The following is a 21,100-nucleotide window of genomic DNA, read 5'->3' on the forward strand; positions in this document are numbered from 1 at the left end:
ACGTAAATGTGAAACATCAGCAATCCTCTCTGGTACAGATGCGTCATCCTATGCAACACATTTGGTGGTGTGTGTGTGTGTGGGTGCTGATTTAGTAGAAATCACGGGAAGGTGGGGCGCTGATTTCGAAGTTAGTGTGAGAGGAAGGGGGAGGGGGAGGGGCTGCGTGCGGCGGAGGGCTACACGCAGCACGTCTGATCCTTGCAGTCACACCGCTGAGACTGATCCGACCCTCGGCGCAGACTCGTCACGGAGAGGCAGCACTTCCCGACAAAGCAGGAGGGATTTGTCGAGTTCAGCCCCGCATCCTCGCAAAGCGCCGCCGTGGAAAAGCGCTCTGCTCTGCTCCGTGGGCTCAGCGAGGCAGCGGGAGCAGCGGGACTAGTTTTCGCGGCGGAGGTGCGGAGTTTTGGATTCAGCGCTTGTTGTAGGGGGGCACTGAATGGGAGCAGCCAGTGAATTCGTGTGATTGCGGCCGCAAGACCACCCAGATAACTACTACCGCCCATCAGATTTGACTTTTGGGGACGTTTAGGACACGCACAACACAAGACCCCCTCCATTCCTCCGTGTGTCCCCTTCCCCTTTCCTTCCAGACGACTTCTTCAGGCAGAGAAATCGGCGCAGACATGGCTCAGATACTGCCGATACGATTTCAGGAACATCTGCAGGTAAGGAAACACGAAAAGCCCTCAAATGATTTTCAGTGGGTTTTCATTTTACGCAGCTCCTCGTCCTTGTAGCTCCACACACACACATACACATACACACGCGCATACACACACACAGGGCACATGTCGCATTTAAAGGGATTCACAAATAGGTGCAGGGTGGTGCTCAATATAGCTTCAGGCCTAGTTCTCTCCTGCTGGGCTGATGATGACTTGTAGAAATTGAACAGTGCTCAGCTACATTGCGGTGTGTGTGTGTGTTAGTGTGTGTGGACACGCTGCAGTCTTCTGTCTGTCGCTGTCATTTGGTTCAGTCTTCTTCGTGTCCACGCCGGAGGGAACTGCGGTGTTTTGACACTTGCGAGACTCAATTGAGCTCAGCTGTTCCCGAGATCACGGAGCCTCTAAGCAGCCACTTGGAACTGTGCGTAGTGGTGCGGCTACCATGTTGCTGTCATGTTCCGAACACACACGTAAACACGCCGGCCGGCCGGGTCCTGCCTGCGGTCGCATTCTGCACCAATGACCGGTTCGGATGTTACATCACGATCGGATCCGTGTTTGTATCATCATGTTGCTGTTGTGACACACAGGATGCAGCAACATGGATCCTTCATGTTGCTGAGCTTAGATGGTGTCATAAGTTCAGAGAAGCGGTGCAGATGCAGGAGAAGTCAGTGTGTGAGTTTATAACGCCAATATATGTGATTGATGAATATCCATCAACATCCAGGACATGAACTTTACCTCCTTCCTGCCCTTGTTGGTGTTTATATTCATCGGAGCATCTGATTCTGTTGAGTCTCCTCAGACATAGTAAGAAGGAAGAACAACAAACCTGAATTATCTTTGATATCTGACAAAAAACCTGGAATTTTAAAGCAAAACCCAACGTGTGTTAGGAACCAGATCAAATCTGAGGCGACGATGGCGGCGCCCCAGTTCAAAGGGCATGAAGGGTCACTGAATGGTGGGATGAGCCTGAGTGTAAATCACACCACTTTATAGCCTCTATGGCCTTTAGAGCCTTCATGGCCTTTGCAGTCACCAAATCCATCTGAACTCTTGTGGGAGATTGTGATGTTTCTCTCCATTACCATCATCAAAACACCGACTGAGGCCTCATGTTTCAGTACAACACGGTTACATCCTCTGATACAGTTTCAGACACTTTGTAACATTCTATGACAAAGCGTTTTGAGGCTGACCAGGTGGCCCAACGCTTCACTTAGACCTTTGATGCTGTGGCAGAGATTCCACCATGCTCCTCTTCTTCTATGGTTTTGAGTCGATAGCCTTATCATGGTCCCACAGCAGTTTGTGGTTTTGGTGTCTTGCAGCCCAACACAAACTTTGTGACATTTTTGGTCCACCCCCACCCCTCCTATGTAAGCCTGTCGTTATGGTAACAGCAGGCAGTGAAATGGCCTTTCACTAGAAAAGGCAGCGAGCCCCTACCCCCCTCTCTGCTCCCTTCCTCTGGCCAGTAGCCCCACTTCCCTCTGCCAGACATCCTCTCTCCATCAAACTGTGCCAGTTCAAGAGAACTTTGAGGCGAGCAGGCTTTTCTCCTCCCTGACAGGAGGACTGGGGCACTGCCGCTCGCTGATGAAGGCCAGTGCAGTGTTTGACGACGTCTGTGTGTATTGGTTCAACAGTTCAAACTGCTTTCAACAGTGCATACCTTGGCCTTATGCATCTGCAAAGAGAAGCCTGATAAGCAACAGACTGCACCTCTACCGTGAAATCGCAGCTCTGCCCCAGACATCCCCCTGTGAATCTAGGTGGCTCCAGCAGAGGGAAAAATGCTTGGAATTTGCAAACCCAAGACTTTGGGCCTCAAGTTGTTTAGCTTTTTTCGTGGCCTGGTATTTACAGCTCCCTCTCTTTCTCTCTCTCTCTCTGCTGTTCAGGGTTCAGGGGCTGTAACATCATGGTAATGCAGACCCAGGATCAGGCTTAGAATGTGGGTCAGTTCCATAAACTATCCCCCCTGTGTGAGAGAAGGATCCCTAGCTGTTCCACATCAAAACAATCCCTAACACTACTACAGTGTTTAAGTCAGGATGGATGAACTCTATTATTCTAGCTGTGGGAGAACCAGTACTGCTCATTTTCTCACCAGTAGCTCTGCTGTTCCTGCCCACTCTGCACTGTCATTAACGCTGTGTGCAAGCTTACTCTCCATCATTAGTCTTTCTTTCCCTTGGTTGTTTATACCGGTGTGATTTATAAGCCGAGTCAAGGCTGTGTGAACATGCCAAGTGTGTCATTAAGAAGTGGATCAGTGCTGAGTGCCCTCGTTGGTTCTTGGGAGTTTAGGATACAGCACTGTGGTCTCCATGATCTCTGGATGATGTTGGTGGCAAGATAAAGAGAGACAATAATGGCGGATGGTCTGTTGAATTATGTAAGTGATCATATTGCAGCTGGCGTATCTCTCCTGGCCGGCTGGGCTGCGGCCTGCGTTCTGTCGTGGCTTGTGGAAGTTTAAAAGTCCTGCAGCTCCCTAAGCAGATGAACATTAGCCTGTCAAGTTAGAGACTCCAACCTTCTCTGTTTGGATATTTACAGCTTTACGGTCAGTGTTGTGCTGCGTCATTATTGATGTCATTTTGTCAGGCCAACAGATGGAAGACAGATGAGGTAAGCAGGCCCGTTTAAGCCTGGCAAATCAAATCAGGAGAGGAAGCAGGATGTAGAGGTGATTTCATCCCTCTCAGCCCTAACAGAACACAACTGTGACTGCTACCGTGGCTGCTGGGGGACTGATGAGCATCTGTGTTAGGTCACCAAACTGCAATCATGAATGTGGCCTGCGTGGATAGAGGAGTCATTCATGTACATATACAGACACACACACAATACACAAAGACAGGCACACAAGTAAAGCATCACTGTGCATTTAGCATGAAGTAACGCACAAACTGTTCCAGGTTATGATGACTAAGTGAATGTTATATTATGGTTTACTTTAAATATAAATATGGCTGAAAATGTGGCCTGTAGTCTGTGTGTTAGCATGTTGCGTTTTAGCGTTAGCATGTTGAGCTCTGAATTTGGAGGGTGTTGTGCTGCATTCCTCCGTTTGAAATGTGTTTGTGTTATCCACACACACACACACACACATCTCCCCATGGACTCTAAGCCCGACTGTAAAATAGTCCGACGTGTCAGTGCCTCAGTAATGTGTCCACCCAACCATGACTCACTAAATAGCCTCAACGCTGCATCATACTTAGGGTAACATTAGGTCTTATTGTGTGTGTGTGTGTTTGTGAGAGGATCAACTGCTAGAAGTAGTTAGTTTGGTCACTGGAGACAGAAGGTTGGAGATGAAGTGAGATTTGAGTCTGGAATGTTCCTCTAAGGAGAAAGAGAGGGTGGCATTCTTCCGGTGAGTCACTCGCTCCACCCTGACCCACAGATCGCCGAAGGCCTCCGTTACTGGAAATTCACTCATTCCTCCATCTTTTCATATTTCCTTTAAGGTAAATCAACCACTCCTGCCTCTCCTCCTCACTCAGTGTGGCCGTATTTACGAGCCCTTGTTCCCTCCTCCTCCTCCTCTTTCCTGTCTTCCTCCACCTTCTGCCTGTCTCTCCCTCAGTTATCTTTATTGTCCTCTCCCTCCCTCTCTCCGTAAAGATAGTTTTGACAGTCTTTGACGGGAAGAAGCGCTCCTGAGGGGATGAAGCATATGGTTCTAATCCTGCTGCTGGACATCTCTCTGCCTCCTCTTCAACCATAGATCACACTAAACCATCATCACACACACACACACACACAAGATGTAGGTCTCAGCCCTGACCTGTGATTATGGTTGACATGCTGCATCTAACAGTACATGTTTGATTTACTAATAAGCTTTAACGTAACGGAGCAGAGCGTGGCTGCTGCTGACACTTTGTACACGACATGATGTAAACGGCTCGGCACACACTGTTGATTCCCTTTTCTAGATACTACAGTCCTTGTGATGAGGGCAAGGATTCCTTTCCTCTTGCCTCAGACTGCATAATACGGTCGGCTCAGTCGTTAAAGGGAGAGTACGTGTTTGGAGTCGTCACACAATTCCTCTATTCAGTCTTTATAAAGCTTAGGTGTTCAAACTGCCAAGATTTGACCCAAAAAAAGGGGCGACATCATCAACTCTGTTTCAGGGACCTCTCATTAAAAAAGTGTCCACACACCAGAGGGACAGATATCAGAGCGCTTCCTTTAATACCAGATGTTATTCCAGCTATAATTAGAGGTTTAAATGAAGCCCTCTGGAGTCATTGTCTCCCATTGTCCACCCTGCACTGCACCCACACGTCCCCCCGTGTCCCAGCAGGCCTCCTGTCTGGAAAACAACCTTTAGGAATATCCCCGGAAAACTGGCACACACACAAACACTACTGCTATTTGAATGAAAACACTGTTGCCTACTTACGCTTCTCCCCCTACAAGGCAAATGTCAAGCCGCTGCAATGCTTGTGTTTCCATTGCAGGGCTGTGATGGAGGCGTCTCTCCCTCCAGAGTTCTAAAGACGGACCGGAGTCTAAATGGAAATGAAGCTGTGTTGAAGGCAATTATGTTGAACCTAACCTGGCATCACAATCCTAACCGTTATGTCTGATCTGTGTCTGTAGCTGCAGAACCTGGGCGTGAACCCGGCCAACATCGGGTTCAGCTACCTGACCATGGAGTCGGACAAGTTCATCTGCATCCGAGAGAAGGTGGGCGAGCAGAACCAGGTGGTGATCGTGGACATGTCTGACCCCACCAACCCCATCAGGAGGCCCATCTCCGCCGACAGCGCCATCATGAACCCGGCCAGCAAGGTCATCGCCCTTAAAGGTAGAGTATGGAGGGAGACGCCTGCCTACGTGCCCCGGAGCCACGCCGCTGGCTGTGACATGGCAAATACTGCGTTGTTGTGAGAAAAAAGTTTGTCGGAATTATTATTTGCTTTACACGGAGACCCAGATTTCCATTGTTGTTGTTTGAGTTCCAGCACTAGGACCCTGATGGAGGGTCGTTTGCTTTCACACAGATGTTTATTTGTTTTTAATTTCCACTGATTAAGCCGTCGAGTATTTCTGCGGGAATGCCGTGCTCATCAGATGACTCAGGCTCCGCTCGTCAACGTCTCTATGTCGAGTCAATTCAGCTGCGTCGCCACAATGCAATAAACTGATCGCACAAATTGATTTTCTGCCACTGAGTCGCCCGAAGAGCACAAACACAAGCAGTGAGGATGATTTACCAAAAAATGCCTCTCTCTCTCTCTCCCTCTCTCTCCCTCTTTCTCCCTCTTTCTCTCTATGTTCCTCTTTCTCTCTCTCCCTTTCTCTCCCTCTCTCTCTGTCACTCCCTCTCTCTTCTCTCTCTGTCTCTATTCCTCTCTCTCTCTCCCTCTCCCTCTCTCTCTGTCTCTTCTCTCTCTCTCTGTCACTCTCTCTCTCTTCTCTCTCTGTCTCTATTCCTCTCCCCCCTCCCTCCCTCTCTCTCTCTCTCTCTCTCCCTCCCTCCCTTCTGAGGATAATAATGTCCCTGTTTGCGCTCTCTCTCCCTATGGTCTATCTTTGTCTTCTCTCTCTCCCCCGATTGACTCTTTGCTTTTCCTCCCGTGCTTTCTGTCATTTCTCAGACGGTGAGTTGCTCTCTGTCTGTCTTGCCCGTCTGGCACTCTGTTGTGATGATACAGTAGCCATGTTTCTCTCATAAAAGTGCCCCACAGTCCTCTCTCAACTACGTTCAGCCATTTTCACCACTAATCAATCACATTTGACATTCACACTCTCCGTATGAACCCCTCCCCTCTCCCCCCCCCCCCCACACACACACAGCTTTACACTAATCTGCTGCCACACACAGTATACTTTTATGAGAACTACTGTATACATGTGTTGGCATGAGAAGCTGTTTGCTGGTAGAGTGTGTGTGCGGTATGCATCATCAGATCTACAGTGAGACAGTTGGGGCAGTATGTGTGTGTGTCTGTGTTTGCACGCCTGTGTGAGCGCGTGTCAGGCACCCATATGTACATCTAAGGTATGCCTCACATGGATCATGACGTGTGTGTGTGTGTGTGTGAGCTCATTAATCATCAGGCCCCCCTACCACACATCATTGTTTAATGTAGTTAGTTACTGCTCATATGTTTACTGACACAATATTCCACAGCACAGGAATATTGTCGTGGCTCAGTAAGTTTGAAGTATAATATCTTTAGTTTGTGTAAAAGCCTTTAATCAGGGCTGAGACACAAAGTGTGTAGTTTACTACATGTGCTGTGCTCATATCGTTCACCTTCCAATCCATTAGCCGCCAAGACCCTGCAGATCTTCAACATCGAGATGAAGAGTAAGATGAAGGCGCACACCATGACGGAGGAGGTCATGTTCTGGAAGTGGATCTCTGTGAACACGGTGGCGTTGGTGACGGACTCGGCCGTGTATCACTGGAGCATGGAGGGCGACTCCCAACCCGCCAAAGTGTTCGATCGGCACACCAGTCTGGCAGGATGTCAGATCATCAACTATAGAACTGACGACCAACAGAAGTGGTTGCTGCTGATCGGGATCTCTGCACAGGTATGAAGACACAGATCAGGATTCCTGTCTAAGTGAAATCAATCCTGCACACCTTGACGATCTATTTCAGGTCTTTAAACTGGATCATCTCTGACCTGTAACCTTTTTATTGGCCGACCCAAACGTTGACGGCTCTGTCTTTTATCTCATTTCACTTCTCTTTTTCTTTCCTGCAGCAAAACCGTGTTGTCGGGGCGATGCAGCTGTACTCTGTTGACAGGAAGGTCTCCCAGCCCATTGAAGGCCACGCTGCAGCCTTTGGGGACTTCAAAGTGGAGGGAAATGCCAAACCCTCCACCCTGTTCTGCTTCGCTGTGCGCTCGCAGGCTGGAGGAAAGGTGAGGGCGCCCTGACAAAATGGAGCGATTCCACCACAAACACTTCATACATCACTTAATGATTTAAAATGTTTCCACGAGGAGCAGCAGCTTGTTCAGGCTTTCCTCTGCTGATCTTCCCTTTCATTTGTCTTCCTGCCCGATTTTATTTCCTCCCGAGTGCTCACCACAGCTTTCTCCCTTCCAGCTGCACATCATTGAAGTCGGCCAGCCAGCTACAGGAAACCAGCCGTTCACTAAGAAAGCGGTGGATGTGTTTTTCCCTCCGGAGGCCCAGACGGACTTTCCTGTGGCCATGCAGGTGAGGTGAAGGTGAAGGTGAAGACTCCTGGCTCCCATCATCTGTGGGAAGTCCAACCGTGATGGATAAACATTTCTATCTACTCTCCCCAGATCGGCAGTAAACACGGCGTGATATACTTGATCACAAAGTACGGCTACATCCACCTGTATGACCTGGAGTCTGGAGTCTGCATCTACATGAACCGGATCAGTGCAGAGACCATCTTTGTGACGTCGCCTCATGAAGCCACGTCTGGGATTATTGGCGTCAACAAGAAGGGACAGGTGAGACAGTAGCCTGCAAAACTCAACTGGGGCGAGATGGTGAGCTCTTCAAAGCTCTCAGTATAAAACCTGTGTTTGTGTGTGTGTCTTCTCTTTGTAGGTGTTGTCAGTGTGTGTGGAAGAGGAGAACATCGTCAATTATGCGACCAACGTCCTGCAAAATCCAGACTTGGCGTTGAGGATGGCTGTGAGGTCAAACTTAGCCGGGGCTGAGGAGCTCTTTGGCAGGAAGTTTAACACTCTCTTTGCCCAGGGAAGCTACTCAGAGGCTGCAAAGGTCGCTTCCTCCGCACCCAAGGTATGTTTGTATCCACAACATGAACAAATCCCTGCTTTGGTAAATATCAACGCCTATTCTTCAGCATTTGTGTTGTAGTAGGTGTAGTTGGTTCAAATGTACTTCTCCCTCTCTTAATTCCTCCTTCTCCCCGTCCTCCTCCACGCCTCAGGGTATCCTACGGACCGCCGAGACCATTCGTAAGTTCCAGAGTGTCCCGGCCCAGCCAGGCCAGGCCTCTCCCTTGTTACAGTACTTTGGCATTCTGCTGGACCTGGGCCAGCTAAACAAGTTTGAATCTCTGGAGTTGTGCCGGCCCGTCCTCCAGCAGGGCCGCAAGCAGCTACTGGAGAAGTGGCTGAAGGAGGACAAGGTAGGACCGGAGGCCTGGGCTCATCGGTGCAGAGTGTTATCTGATCAGGCTGACACACTACGGCTATTGGTTTTAATGGTTTGGTTTTAACTGTAGAATGTTGTGGTGTGTGTGTGTGTGTGTGTGTTGTAGCTGGAGTGCTCAGAGGAGCTTGGAGACCTGGTCAAAGCTTCTGACCCCACGCTGGCCCTCAGTGTGTATCTCAGAGCTAACGTGCCCAACAAGGTCATCCAGTGCTTTGCTGAGACCGGCCAGTTCCAGAAGATCGTGCTCTATGCCAAGAAGGTAAACAGACAGTGCAGGGTTCCATTTCCTGTTTCCTTATTTGCCACAAATGAAACAAAGACCCACATTAACTTCATATTTAAGCATAAACGAGGACAATGAGGTGAGTTTCCATCTGTGTGTGTTTTTATACAAATCATTAAAGAATGATGTCCGCCCTTAGATTTGCTGTAAGACTCTAAGATTGTAGCAAAACAAAGCTGCTTTTGTGTCGACGGGCAGAAAAAATCATTGCATATTGGGGGGGGGGGGAAACAGCAACACAATGTGCTGTGACATCATCAGTCTGTAGCTCTCACCAGGAAAGGAGCATAAATGGATCTGAGGAAACGTGAGCTCACACACCTATTGTGCTGGTATGTGGGGTTCTTATCTTGCTCTGTATACAGGAGGAACACTCTTTGACCCACATGTGTGTGTCTTGTAGGTGGGCTACACCCCAGACTGGGTGTTTCTGCTGAGGAACGTGATGCGGGTCAACCCAGACCAGGGGCTGCAGTTTGCACAGATGCTGGTCCAGGATGAGGAGCCGCTGGCCAACATCAACCAGGCAAAGGAAACACAGACACAACATGGCACTCGCTCACTCACTCACCCCCCCCCCCCCCCCCCCCCCCCCCCCCCCCCCCGTTAGGGACACAGGTGCTCAGTGTGGGAGCCTGTGTCTGTGTTATTCCAGATGTGGCAGGAATGTACTGAGTCAGTGCCCCTCCCCCCTCCCTCCTCCCTCCCCCACTGCAGCACAGCTCTGCCCCTTCTTCTTGCAAACCACAGAGCTCCACTCCATGACTCCTGGAGTGAAGGCGCCCCGGCTCCATTCAGCTGTGGCGTCTGCACGTGTCGATAGAAAAACCACAAGCGGAAACATCTGGCTGCCATGCTGATGACTCCTCATGTTGTGTCATGAGAGCCAGCAGGAGTGCTGTGCATGCTCAATCAATAACTGTTCACTGCTGAAAGAATTGAAGACTTAATGCTTCCTCTCCTGTGTGTGTGTTTGTGTGTGTGTGTGTGTGTGTGTCTGCTGATCAGATTGTGGACGTGTTCATGGAGGGCAGTCTGATCCAGCAGTGCACCTCCTTTCTACTGGACGCTTTAAAGAACAACCGGCCAGCTGAGGGACACTTACAGACACGGCTGCTTGAGATGAACCTCATCCACGCTCCTCAGGTGGATTACACCTTCAGAACCAATCTGACTGTTCTGATTACAGCTACCAGCGCTTATTCTGCTCATTCTTATTTTGTGTGTGTGTGTGTGTGTGTGTGTGTGTGTGTGTGTGTGTGTGTGTGTGTGTGTGTGTGTGTGTGTGTGTGTGTGTGTGTGTGTGTGTGTGTGTGTGTGTGTGTGTGTGTGTGTTCTCATTTTGTTAGGTAGCAGATGCCATCCTGGGGAACCAGATGTTCACCCACTATGACCGTCCTCATGTGGCCCAGTTGTGTGAGAAGGCCGGTCTGCTGCAGAGAGCTCTGGAACACTACACTGACCTGTACGACATCAAACGAGCCGTGGTGCACACACACCTGCTCAACCCTGAGGTGTGTATCTGCTCTTTGACTACTGAAGAGTGCAAGTCCACGCCCTCCTCCCTTCCTCCTCCCTTCCTCCCTCCCTGCACTGACTGTCTTCCTTCCTTTTGTCTCTCCTCTCCTCTCGTCAGTGGCTTGTGAACTTCTTTGGCTCTCTGTCGGTTGAAGACTCTCTGGAGTGTCTCCGGGCGATGCTGTCAGCCAACATCAGACAGAACCTGCAGCTGTGTGTCCAGGTAGCATCCAAGTATCACGAGCAGCTGGGGACTCAGTCCTTAGTGGAACTCTTTGAATCATTCAAGAGCTACGAGGGTAAGAATCACACCTGGTTCACAAGTTGGCGAGGGAGTGTCTGCAGATCAAAACAAATGAGTGACGGGGATGACTTCTGCTCAGTTTGTTCCCTCCTTTCCTTCTCTTGTCTTCAGGCTTGTTTTACTTCCTTGGGTCGATTGTGAATTTCAGCCAGGAGCCCGATGTTCACTTTAAATACATCCAGGCTGCTTGTAAAACAGGACAGATCAAAGAAGTGGAGAGAATCTGCAGGGAGAGCAACTGTTATGACCCAGAGAGAGTGAAGAACTTCCTGAAGGTGCACATTTCATCATTTTCAGTCACAAACACTCACAGTAATGAGGAAAGTCCCCGAGCAGCACTGCCACCTCCTGATTCTTCTCTCCTCAGGAAGCCAAGCTAACAGATCAGCTCCCTCTCATCATCGTGTGCGACCGCTTTGACTTCGTCCACGACCTGGTGCTCTACCTCTACCGCAACAGTCTACAGAAATACATCGAAATCTACGTACAGAAGGTAAAGATGAAGGCTGCGTCTGGCGTCTTCCTCTCCTGATGTGGGCTAGGTCTCTCCATCTTCATCTGGACTGTGCTGCTCTTGTTTCCAGGTGAACCCTAGCCGCTTACCGGTGGTGATAGGCGGTCTGCTGGACGTGGACTGTGCTGAGGACGTCATTAAGAATCTCATCATGGTGGTCAGAGGGCAGTTTTCCACGGATGAGCTGGTTGAAGAGGTGGAAAAGAGGAACAGGTGAGACTATTGGGCGATACTCCCAGTAAATAGCAACATTAGCGTTAGCCTCGTCTTTGCCCGTCATGCGTTCTCATCTAGTGCAGCTGTTTTCACTGCAAAGCCTTTTTATACAGAGAGGGAATGTGTCAGACTGTTTACTTAAAATGTCTGACTGTAAAACACTGCCACCTAGTGTTATAGCTTTGCTACAACAAGATAAATAAAGGTAAAGGTAAATAACCTCCCTTACACCGTTTGACAGCACTAGAAGGATCAGAAAAAGACGACAAGCTTCATTGTACTGTAAGTTATATTGAATTAAAGCATTTTTACAATTTCCCTTCAGGTTAAAACTCTTGTTGCCGTGGCTGGAGTCCCGTATCCATGAGGGCTGCGAGGAGCCTGCCACTCACAACGCCCTGGCCAAGATCTACATCGACAGCAACAACACACCTGAGCGTTTCCTGAAGGAGAACCCGTTCTACGACAGCGCGGTGGTGGGGCGCTACTGTGAGAAGAGAGACCCCCACCTGGCCTGTGTGGCCTACGAGAGGGGCCAGTGTGACCTGGACCTCATCAAAGTGTGTAGCTGACATTACATCATCACAGCATTGACATCATTCTCACTGACATACATGTTGAGTCGTTGTTTTCCGATTTACCAGGTGTGCAACGAGAACTCCTTATTCAAGAGTGAGGCTCGGTATCTGGTGCGACGGAAAGATCCGGAGTTATGGGCCAACGTGTTAGAAGAGAACAACCCCTTCAGAAGGCAACTCATCGACCAGGTCAGCGTCTCTGCCGCTCGCCTCTCCACTCATTCTCAAGTGATGCATGTCGGAAACAACTTTTTAACTTTCACATGTTTTCTCTGTGCCGTGTTTGATCCCAGGTTGTGCAGACAGCTCTGTCGGAGACGCAGGACCCAGAGGAGGTGTCGGTCACAGTCAAGGCCTTCATGACCGCAGACCTGCCCAACGAGCTGATTGAACTGTTGGAGAAGATTGTTCTTGATAACTCTGTCTTCAGTGAGCACAGGTAGAGCAGCTTCATGCCTCGTCTCGTCTCAGCTGCTGTATTAACCCTTCAGCTGCCTTTCAATGATCCGTCTGTCCTTTTGCGTCGTCCCCAGAAACCTCCAGAACCTGCTGATTCTGACCGCCATCAAGGCCGACCGCACCCGCGTGATGGAATACATCAACAGGCTGGATAACTACGACGCTCCTGATATCGCCAACATCGCTATCAGCAACGAGCTCTTTGAGGAGGCTTTCGCCATCTTCAAGAAGTTTGACGTGAACACATCAGCCATACAGGTAACGTGTCACTGCTACAGCCGCACACACACTACATCGTGTTCCAGCAATCATCTGATTACCAAACACGGCTGGCTGATGGCGAGTTCTTAATCAGTTAGACAATAACGTCAGTTTCAGTGAAGGGCTGCACTGATGGATGTGGACGATCACTCAGTCTGGCAGCAACTGCAGTCTGCATTTGATCAGTGTTTCATATTGTAAACAATGTCTCCAGCACAGATATTAGTCCTGAAAGATGAGGCTTTTTGCTGCTGCTTTATATCTATTAAGGCAGTGTATTGGTGACTAATGCTTTATATGAGCTCACATAATGACTGCAGAGGAAATGGCTGAAATCTGTCCTCCCTAAGTGCTGCAGAGAAACTGTTCATTAGTTTTTGACATAACTGCCATTTATTCCTGCCATTAATCACTCACACACCAGATGAGGCTTTATAATCCTGCTCTGTCTTCCTTCTCCTCCATTCTCTAGGTATTGATAGAGCACATAAGCAACTTAGACCGGGCCTATGAATTTGCGGAGCACTGTAACGAGCCTGCGGTGTGGAGCCAGCTGGCCAGAGCTCAGCTGCAGAGAGACCTGGTCAAGGAGGCCATCGACTCCTACATCAAAGCCGTGGACCCCTCAGCCTACATGGAGGTGGTCAACGCCGCCAGCAAGAACAGTAAGGGTTTGTTTGCTGTGCACCAGCGGGTCACATCGCTTTCTTATCGAGTGAGTTTTGTTGGTGTTAAAACTGTTACTGGGATTTTCTAGATAACTGGGAAGACTTGGTGAAATTCCTCCAAATGGCCAGAAAGAAAGCCAGGGAGTCGTACGTGGAGACGGAGCTGATCTTTGCTTTGGCTAAAACCAACCGTCTGGCTGAGCTGGAGGAGTTTGTCAGCGGGCCCAACAATGCTCACATACAGCAGGTGAGAACACGCACTACACACACACACACACACACACACACACACACACACACCACAGAAGATCATGTCCATGTCAACTGTAACTGTATCTTTGTCAATGTATTCCATCACTATGTATTGAACATGTATTGACAGTGCGCTTACAGTTATAGGACATTTTGGAGATTGTTTTTTATACAGAAAGAGGGGGAAAAGGAGAGAGAAAGAGAGAAAAGAAAGAAGGTTGTATTAATGTTGTTGTTGTTGTTAAACTTGGGGGGGGGTGAACATGTGGTTGTTGTGGACTGGACCCACGGTGATGCACTTACGAATTTAAAGTGTTTCAGGATTGGTCTTCCAGCCTGTATCAATGTATGTGTGTGTCCCTCTTCAGGTGGGTGATAGATGTTATGAGGAGGGGATGTACGACGCAGCCAAGCTCTTATACAACAATGTGTCCAACTTTGCTCGCCTGGCGTCCACATTAGTCCACCTGGGAGAGTATCAGGCTGCTGTGGACAGCGCCAGGAAAGCCAACAGCACACGGACATGGAAGGAGGTAACTGGAACACAAAGTCGACTCATACTACCTGATTAGAGCATCCATATTGTCATCTGTGAGCTCTGAGAGGATCGCTTTACCGACTCTCTTCCTCTCCGGCCCTCAGGTGTGTTTTGCGTGCGTGGAGGGGGAGGAGTTTCGTCTGGCACAAATCTGCGGCCTTCACATAGTGATCCACGCAGACGAGCTGGAGGAGCTGATCAGCTACTACCAGGACCGCGGCTACTTTGAGGAGCTCATCGCTCTGCTGGAGGCCGCTCTGGGTTTGGAGCGCGCACACATGGGCATGTTCACTGAGCTGGCCATCCTCTACTCCAAGTTCAAACCTCAGAAGATGAAGGAGCACCTGGAGCTCTTCTGGTCCAGAGTCAACATCCCAAAGGTGCGTTAGATCTCTGTCGACTCCTCACAATGAGTTTATTGACTTCCTTGTGATTTGTTGCTCACGGGTTTCTTGTGAAGATGACATCATTCTAAATGTTTCCATTCCTCTGTGACCTTTAAACAGGAGTTATGTATCTCTTGGGTCTAATGTGTAATATCTGCCGTGTTTGCGCTCTTCAGGTGCTCCGTGCAGCTGAACAGTCTCACCTGTGGGCGGAGCTAGTTTTCCTTTACGACAAATATGAGGAGTTTGACAACGCCGTCATAACCATGATGTCACATCCCACAGACGCGTGGAAGGAAGGAATGTTCAAAGACATCATCGCTAAGGTCCAATATTTCTGTGATTAACCTGTGAATTTGTAGAAAACAAACAAAACCTTGAATCTAACTGCTGATCTGTGTGTGTTTCTTCTCAGGTTGCCAATGTGGAGTTATACTATAAATCTCTCTCTTTCTACCTGGATTTTAAACCTCTCCTGCTGAACGACCTGTTGACCATCCTGTCGCCGCGGTTAGACCACAGCCGTGCAGTCACCTTCTTCAGCAAGGTAACCAGGTCCATGCTGTCACTCGGGCCCTTAGATACGTTTGTTCTCAGCTGGTAGAATGTGCGAAAGGTTAATGTCTCATGGCCGCTGATTGCTTTGAGCAGATGCACCATCTGAAGCTGGTCAAGCCGTACCTGAGGTCTGTGCAGAGCCACAACAACAAGTCGGTCAACGAAGCTCTCAACAACCTCCTGACAGAGGAGGAAGACTACCAGGTCTGTCTGTCTTTGAGTTGTGTTCTTAGTTTCTAGATGGTTTATTCCACCTTGTTTACCTGCTTGGGAATGTTTGAAAGTTCCGTCTCCTCCCAGTTTTAGGTCTGAGATGTAGTTCTTCCCTGTGTAATGTCCGCAGGGCCTGAGAGCGTCCATCGATGCATACGACAGCTTTGACACCATCAGCCTGGCACAGAGGTTAGAGAAACACGAACTGATCGAGTTCAGACGTATCGCCGCCTACTTGTACAAGGGTAACAACCGCTGGAGACAGAGTGTAGAGCTCTGCAAGAAGGACAAACTCTACAAGGTGAGGAAACAAACACAACAAACAAACACAGGCAAAGTCTGTCACAGAGATATGCAGAGTACCTCCATCCTCCTGTAGATGGCACTGTTTCACCAGACTTGTTTGGCTTGGCTTTCCCAGGATGCCATGCTGTACGCTGCTGAGTCGAAGGATGCGGAGCTGGCAGAGACTCTGCTCCAGTGGTTCCTGGAGGAGGGGAAGAAGGAATGCTTTGCTGCCTGCCTGTTTGCCTCCTACGACCTGCTGCACCCTGACGTGGTGCTGGAGCTGGCATGGAGGCACAACATCGTGGACTTTGCCATGCCGTACTTCATCCAGGTTATGAGAGAATACCTCGCCAAGGTCAGAGCTCCACCCAAAACACTCTATTGAAACATGGGTCACATAGGGTCTAAGCCATATTCTGCTTTCTAAAGTCTTGGTAGTTATTCAGGACCTTTTCCTTTGATATTGAACTCTCTTCAACACATGAACGTCTTGATTTCCTATAATGTTGACCTGTAGACACCTGAGGTCATGTGAGGTCGTCTCTCTGGGTTCTTTTCCAGGTTGATGAGTGTGCGGCGAAGGTGACGGTCTCTGACCCTCTCTTTACTTCTTCATGTGTCCCGTCTGTTGTTGTTGTTGTTGTTGTTGTTGTAACTGATCTCTTAGGTTTCTGATTTAGGAACCTAGCATGGACTGTAGCCTGAGTTGTGGCCTAACCAGCTCGAGTCCTGGAGAGCTACTGTGTGTGTGTGCAGGTCTTTGAGTTTGTGTGATCGTTTTCTAAATTACCTTCCTGGGACAAGTTTCCTTTTTGAATTTATGGCATAATTCGGTGTCTAAGGGTATTTGGGACTTAAATAACTGGGATAGCTTAAAAACAAAGAAGTTAGAAAGGAACATGGACTATCTTCTCTGTATCCAGGAGGGTTGAAGTGCTCACCAGCCAGTTGAAGCTCCCTGTAGTTGAAACAGTGGAATCCAAAGCCTGTGCAGCACACAGCTCCTCAGGAAGGAGCAGGATCAGCCTGTCCCGGACCTAACAGACACCCTTCCTCTCTCTAACTCTTCTCTCTTGGGGCTGCATCTAAAGGCGTTTTGACCACAGAGGAAGAGAAGACTTGTTAGATGCATCCCCATGTTGCTAACTCCAGGTTAACCAATCTAGATTAGATGTGTCAAACACTGTGCCATGGAGGGTGAACGCACTGATGAACCCCTGCTGAGAGGGCAGGTCAGCCGGTGTGTGTGTGTGTGTGTGTGTGTGTGTGTGCAGTCGGTCCTCCATGGCACAGTGTTAAGTTGTTTTGTGTGGTGGATGTTTACCAGCTACACTAATGTCACTGACTCTAAGGTCCCTCGTCTTTCTGTCTTTACTGACGTTCACATTTCTCTACAGACCATAAATCACTGGTTAGGTGTTTACTCACTCACTTCCTTGTACTTTGACTACTTGTACTTTAACGACTACTTTAGTCGTTAAACACAACAAGAGACAGCAGCTGTGTCATCGTAAGTCATGAATTCCCGCTTTCAACACGTTTATCGTTGTAATTCCATCTTCTTTCTTTATTGAAATGATGACTCGGAGCTCAAATTCTCTCTCTAAATTTGCCATTTCCACATTGATAGATGGGATCTTACATCAGAAACCTTCTTTAGCTGTTTTGTATTGCCGCTGTCTTCAACGCCTCATTTCTCCGAACCGCGACCGAGAAGAGAAACGACTCCACAGCCGACTTGCTGCACAAACCTGCCTGGCAAGGACGAGCTTAAGTGATGATTTGTAGCCGGCTTTGACTTCAGCAGCACACACACACACACACGCTGTCAGCAGGCTCCTGCTTACAGTCACAGCCAATGGAAAGGAAGCATGTTCAAGCTGCGTCACTAGTTTGATATGGAACTGTGGCTGTATGGCTGAAGGTGTAGCATCAGCATCGTCCCGGCATGTGGAGGTCCTCAGTGTTTCCTTTAACTCTTCAACCCCTTTAATTGTGCGTAGACAGTTGAGTGGTGTTGCTGAAGCACCATTAAACTTCCCCCTCAAACCTGCATGGCATCTTCTCTCCTCACAGTACAGAAGTGGACTTGTATAGTGTGATAACTCCACTGTGTGAGCGTTCATCAGAGTTTAGGCTTAAAGCTGCCGAGTTAGAGTTAGAGTTTATGGTGTAGTGAAGTATATCTAGCTTTTTAAATGAAACCTTAGAGGAATGTCACTGCGCTCACATAACTTTATTGTAGGAATCCAGCAAAAGCTTTGATCTCCAAATATTTATTCCACTTTCCAGCTGTCTGATGAGTTTAGTTTGATTTTTCATTGTTATTCAATTTTAAACGGGTCCATCAATGGAGAATTAGTTGAGGGATATTTTCCTATCACCTCTGATTTAAACTCGCTAAATGAAAGTTAACCTCAGACTCGTTCTGACAGCGGACGTTGTGTTAGAAATATAGAATCCTTCTCTGGGCTGTCAAATAAGTCAACATCTCCCCATCAAACCTGACAGATTGAGTACGTGGACCTACGTGGTTTCTGTAGGATACCTACAATAAACTACTGTGTTGCGTCACGGCGTGGAGCGAGCTGAGCCTGAGCGACCTTCTGCTCTTTGTTGCCCTCAGGTGGACAAACTGGAGGAAGCAGATGGCCAAAGGACGACAGAGGAGGAGGTGACGGAGCAGCCCATAGTGTTTGGTGAGTTTACTGACAGCAAACATGGAAAAGGTGGATGATTCTGGTTTTCTTATCTGCTGTGGTCACATGTGGTATCCATGGTTACAACATGAGTTCCAGCTGCTATTTAGAGCCACAATCCACACCTGCAAAATGATGTCATATTATTGTTATGATTACTAAGTTGTTGTCTCTGTGTGTTTGTCTGTGTGCCCCTATGTGTGTGTGTGCGTGTGTATGTAGGCCAACAGCTGATGTTGACTGCCAGTCCTGCCGCAGTCGCTCCACAGCCAGGGTACCCAGGTTACGCTTATCCTCCTCCGCCGACGGGCTTCCCTGCACAGCCTGCTTATGGCTTCAACATTTAGGCCCTGGCTCCTGACCTTAGGCCCAGACACACACTCACTCACACACATACACACTCTCACACACACACACACACTTGAACCAGAACTACACTGATCTGCGCTGCTCTGGGTCTCAGCCGGCCATCCTTACAAAAGGAAAGATCCTTGGCTGTCACTCCTCTCCTCTCCTCCTCCCTCCGCCCGTCCTCCACGCCATCAAGGCTCTTGCCCCCCCGCCTCTCTCCCCCCGCCTCCCTCCCCCCACCTCAACCCAGATATACTAACTGCAAATGGAACAACACAGCATGACCTCTGAGCTCCTAGATATCATACCACTCTCAGTATCCGTTTGTCCCATTGCTGCTGTTCCTTCTAGACTCTATTAACCATAGAACAGCTTTGGTGATCTTTGTTTTTATCTTGAGTGTTTATTCCCCTAAAGATTCAGCACTGATGAGGAAGAGACTTTGTTACTGCGGAGGAGCCCCCCCCCCCCACCCCCCCACTCCCCAAACCCCCCCCCCCTCACAAAGCACTGACTGCTACAACCTTATTTACTGCGAGAAACTGGTTCATTTGTTTCCCTTTGAGTTCCAGCGTGTCTCATGCTCTGATTAGAACAATTGTTACTGTGCAATAGTTTTGTTTGTCCTTTCACAACAGGTACATATTGTTTGGAACAAAATGACGCTGTATACGGACTAAGAACACTTGTTGCGGAGGTACTGTCTGTGCGTGCGTGTGTGTGCGTGCGTGTGTGCGTGTGTGCGTGTGTGCGTGTGTTTGTGTGTGTGTGTGTGTGTGTGTGTGTGTGTGTGTGTGCGTGTGTGTGTGTGTGTGCGCGTCTGTGTGTGAGAGAGAGAGTGTGTGTGAGAGAGTGTGTGTGTTTGTGTGTATGTAGCCTCTAAAGCCTTTGAGGAATATGCTAAACCAAGAGACACTCATGGAGATCTCAGCACGTGCAGTGAAAGCAGTCCGTCTTTCCGTATGAAAGTCTCTCAGGACGACTTTGACAAAAGGACACAAGAAGAAGAAGAAGAGGAGGAGGAGGAAGAAGAGGATGAGGAGGTGAAACTAAATAAAATGCTATATGCTGTTGTCTGTGCATGTGCTGCCAAACTATGATGCTGCAACCAGGAGCACAAACTTTCATCTTACACTCAAGTATATAAAATATTACTAATATTGTGTCAAAAAAAAAAAAGAAGAAACTACAACTAAGTGATGTACGACGAAACGTTCACTTGTCTCACCTGACTAACAGAAGCTCCCCCAGCAGACAGACTGAGGAGAGGAACACATGGCTGACATGCTCTCATCCTGGTGCCAGTGGTTTAAAAAAAAAGAGATCATTATTGTACTGAAAGCCGTGTATAATTTAAGATATATTGAAATACCTAACTAATCGAAGAAGAAGTCAAATGTTACGGGGATGCCGTACCGTATGTATTGTCTATAGTGTATTGTTGTAGTCTTAAAAAGCATAATGATTTTTGTAAGAAAAGGACAAAATGCAAAAACAGCAGGTCAAATAAAATGGCGTCCTCTGAAGCGAGGCTGCTGACGGAGGAGAAGGTGGTGGATTGTTTTCTTTTCTGCAAAACAAAGAGTCAAACCCTTATCTGCACACAAAGCGCCCCCTATGGACCCAGCTCATGCATAACGCAGAGGAATAAAGTACGCAGTCTTTGTCTCTGCACAGTTCAACTGCTTTGGTTTAGAGTTTAGGCCCGGGTTTGTGGTGTGTGTGTGTGGATTTATGTTTGCATTTGGTTCCAAGTTGGTAAAACAAGTGTCCCACAACTCTTATTGAATCTTTTTACCGCCACCTCAGAGACCCTGTTGTATCAGTACAAAGCTCATTTCCCCCCAACAAACTGTCCTAAAGAGACTCTGTGATGGATTTGGACTCAGGTGGATTTGGATGCAGATCTGGCAAAGAGACTGTGTGTCACTGTGACTGTGTGTTATTGTGATGGTGCAGGGAGAGTTGAAAGGCAGGTGTGTAGGTTGGTGCCCCCCCCTCCCCCCCTTGTTGACAGGATGCTGGCCCCCACACTGACATTTGGTTGGAGACCTGATTGATGGTTCCTGTTTGTGTTGATGTGGGAGCCAGGGAGGATCTGGACATAAACACTGCGTACAGGTCGAATAAATTCACAACAGTGCAATCAGTTTAAATAATTTTCTGTCTTTCGGCGCTTT

The 21,100-nt window shown here is 48.5% G+C and overlaps 1 protein-coding gene across 1 annotated transcript; it reads left to right on the forward strand.

The window, feature by feature from the left end:
- Positions 1-226: 226 nt before the first annotated feature.
- cltcl1 (clathrin, heavy chain-like 1) lies at positions 227-20,078 on the forward strand. Its single transcript, XM_076149475.1, has 31 exons — positions 227-671; positions 5,307-5,514; positions 6,985-7,253; positions 7,430-7,591; positions 7,779-7,892; positions 7,985-8,158; positions 8,259-8,456; positions 8,608-8,808; positions 8,941-9,093; positions 9,521-9,643; positions 10,126-10,263; positions 10,467-10,631; positions 10,754-10,934; positions 11,051-11,214; positions 11,307-11,432; positions 11,524-11,666; positions 11,995-12,229; positions 12,314-12,436; positions 12,541-12,686; positions 12,781-12,964; positions 13,440-13,632; positions 13,725-13,882; positions 14,256-14,420; positions 14,530-14,805; positions 14,988-15,137; positions 15,227-15,358; positions 15,463-15,573; positions 15,713-15,883; positions 16,004-16,225; positions 18,497-18,569; positions 18,792-20,078. The coding sequence occupies exons 1-31, from the start codon at positions 630-632 to the stop codon at positions 18,914-18,916; spliced, it is 5,025 nt and encodes a 1,674-aa protein (XP_076005590.1). The 5' UTR covers positions 227-629; the 3' UTR covers positions 18,917-20,078.
- Positions 20,079-21,100: the final 1,022 nt, after the last annotated feature.

The sequence above is a fragment of the Genypterus blacodes genome, unplaced genomic scaffold (genome assembly GCF_046128005.1).
Source record: "Genypterus blacodes isolate CSIRO-AG114 ecotype Tasmania unplaced genomic scaffold, CSIRO-AGI_Gbla_v1 ptg000045l_1, whole genome shotgun sequence".
NCBI classification, from domain to species: Eukaryota; Metazoa; Chordata; class Actinopteri; order Ophidiiformes; family Ophidiidae; genus Genypterus; species Genypterus blacodes.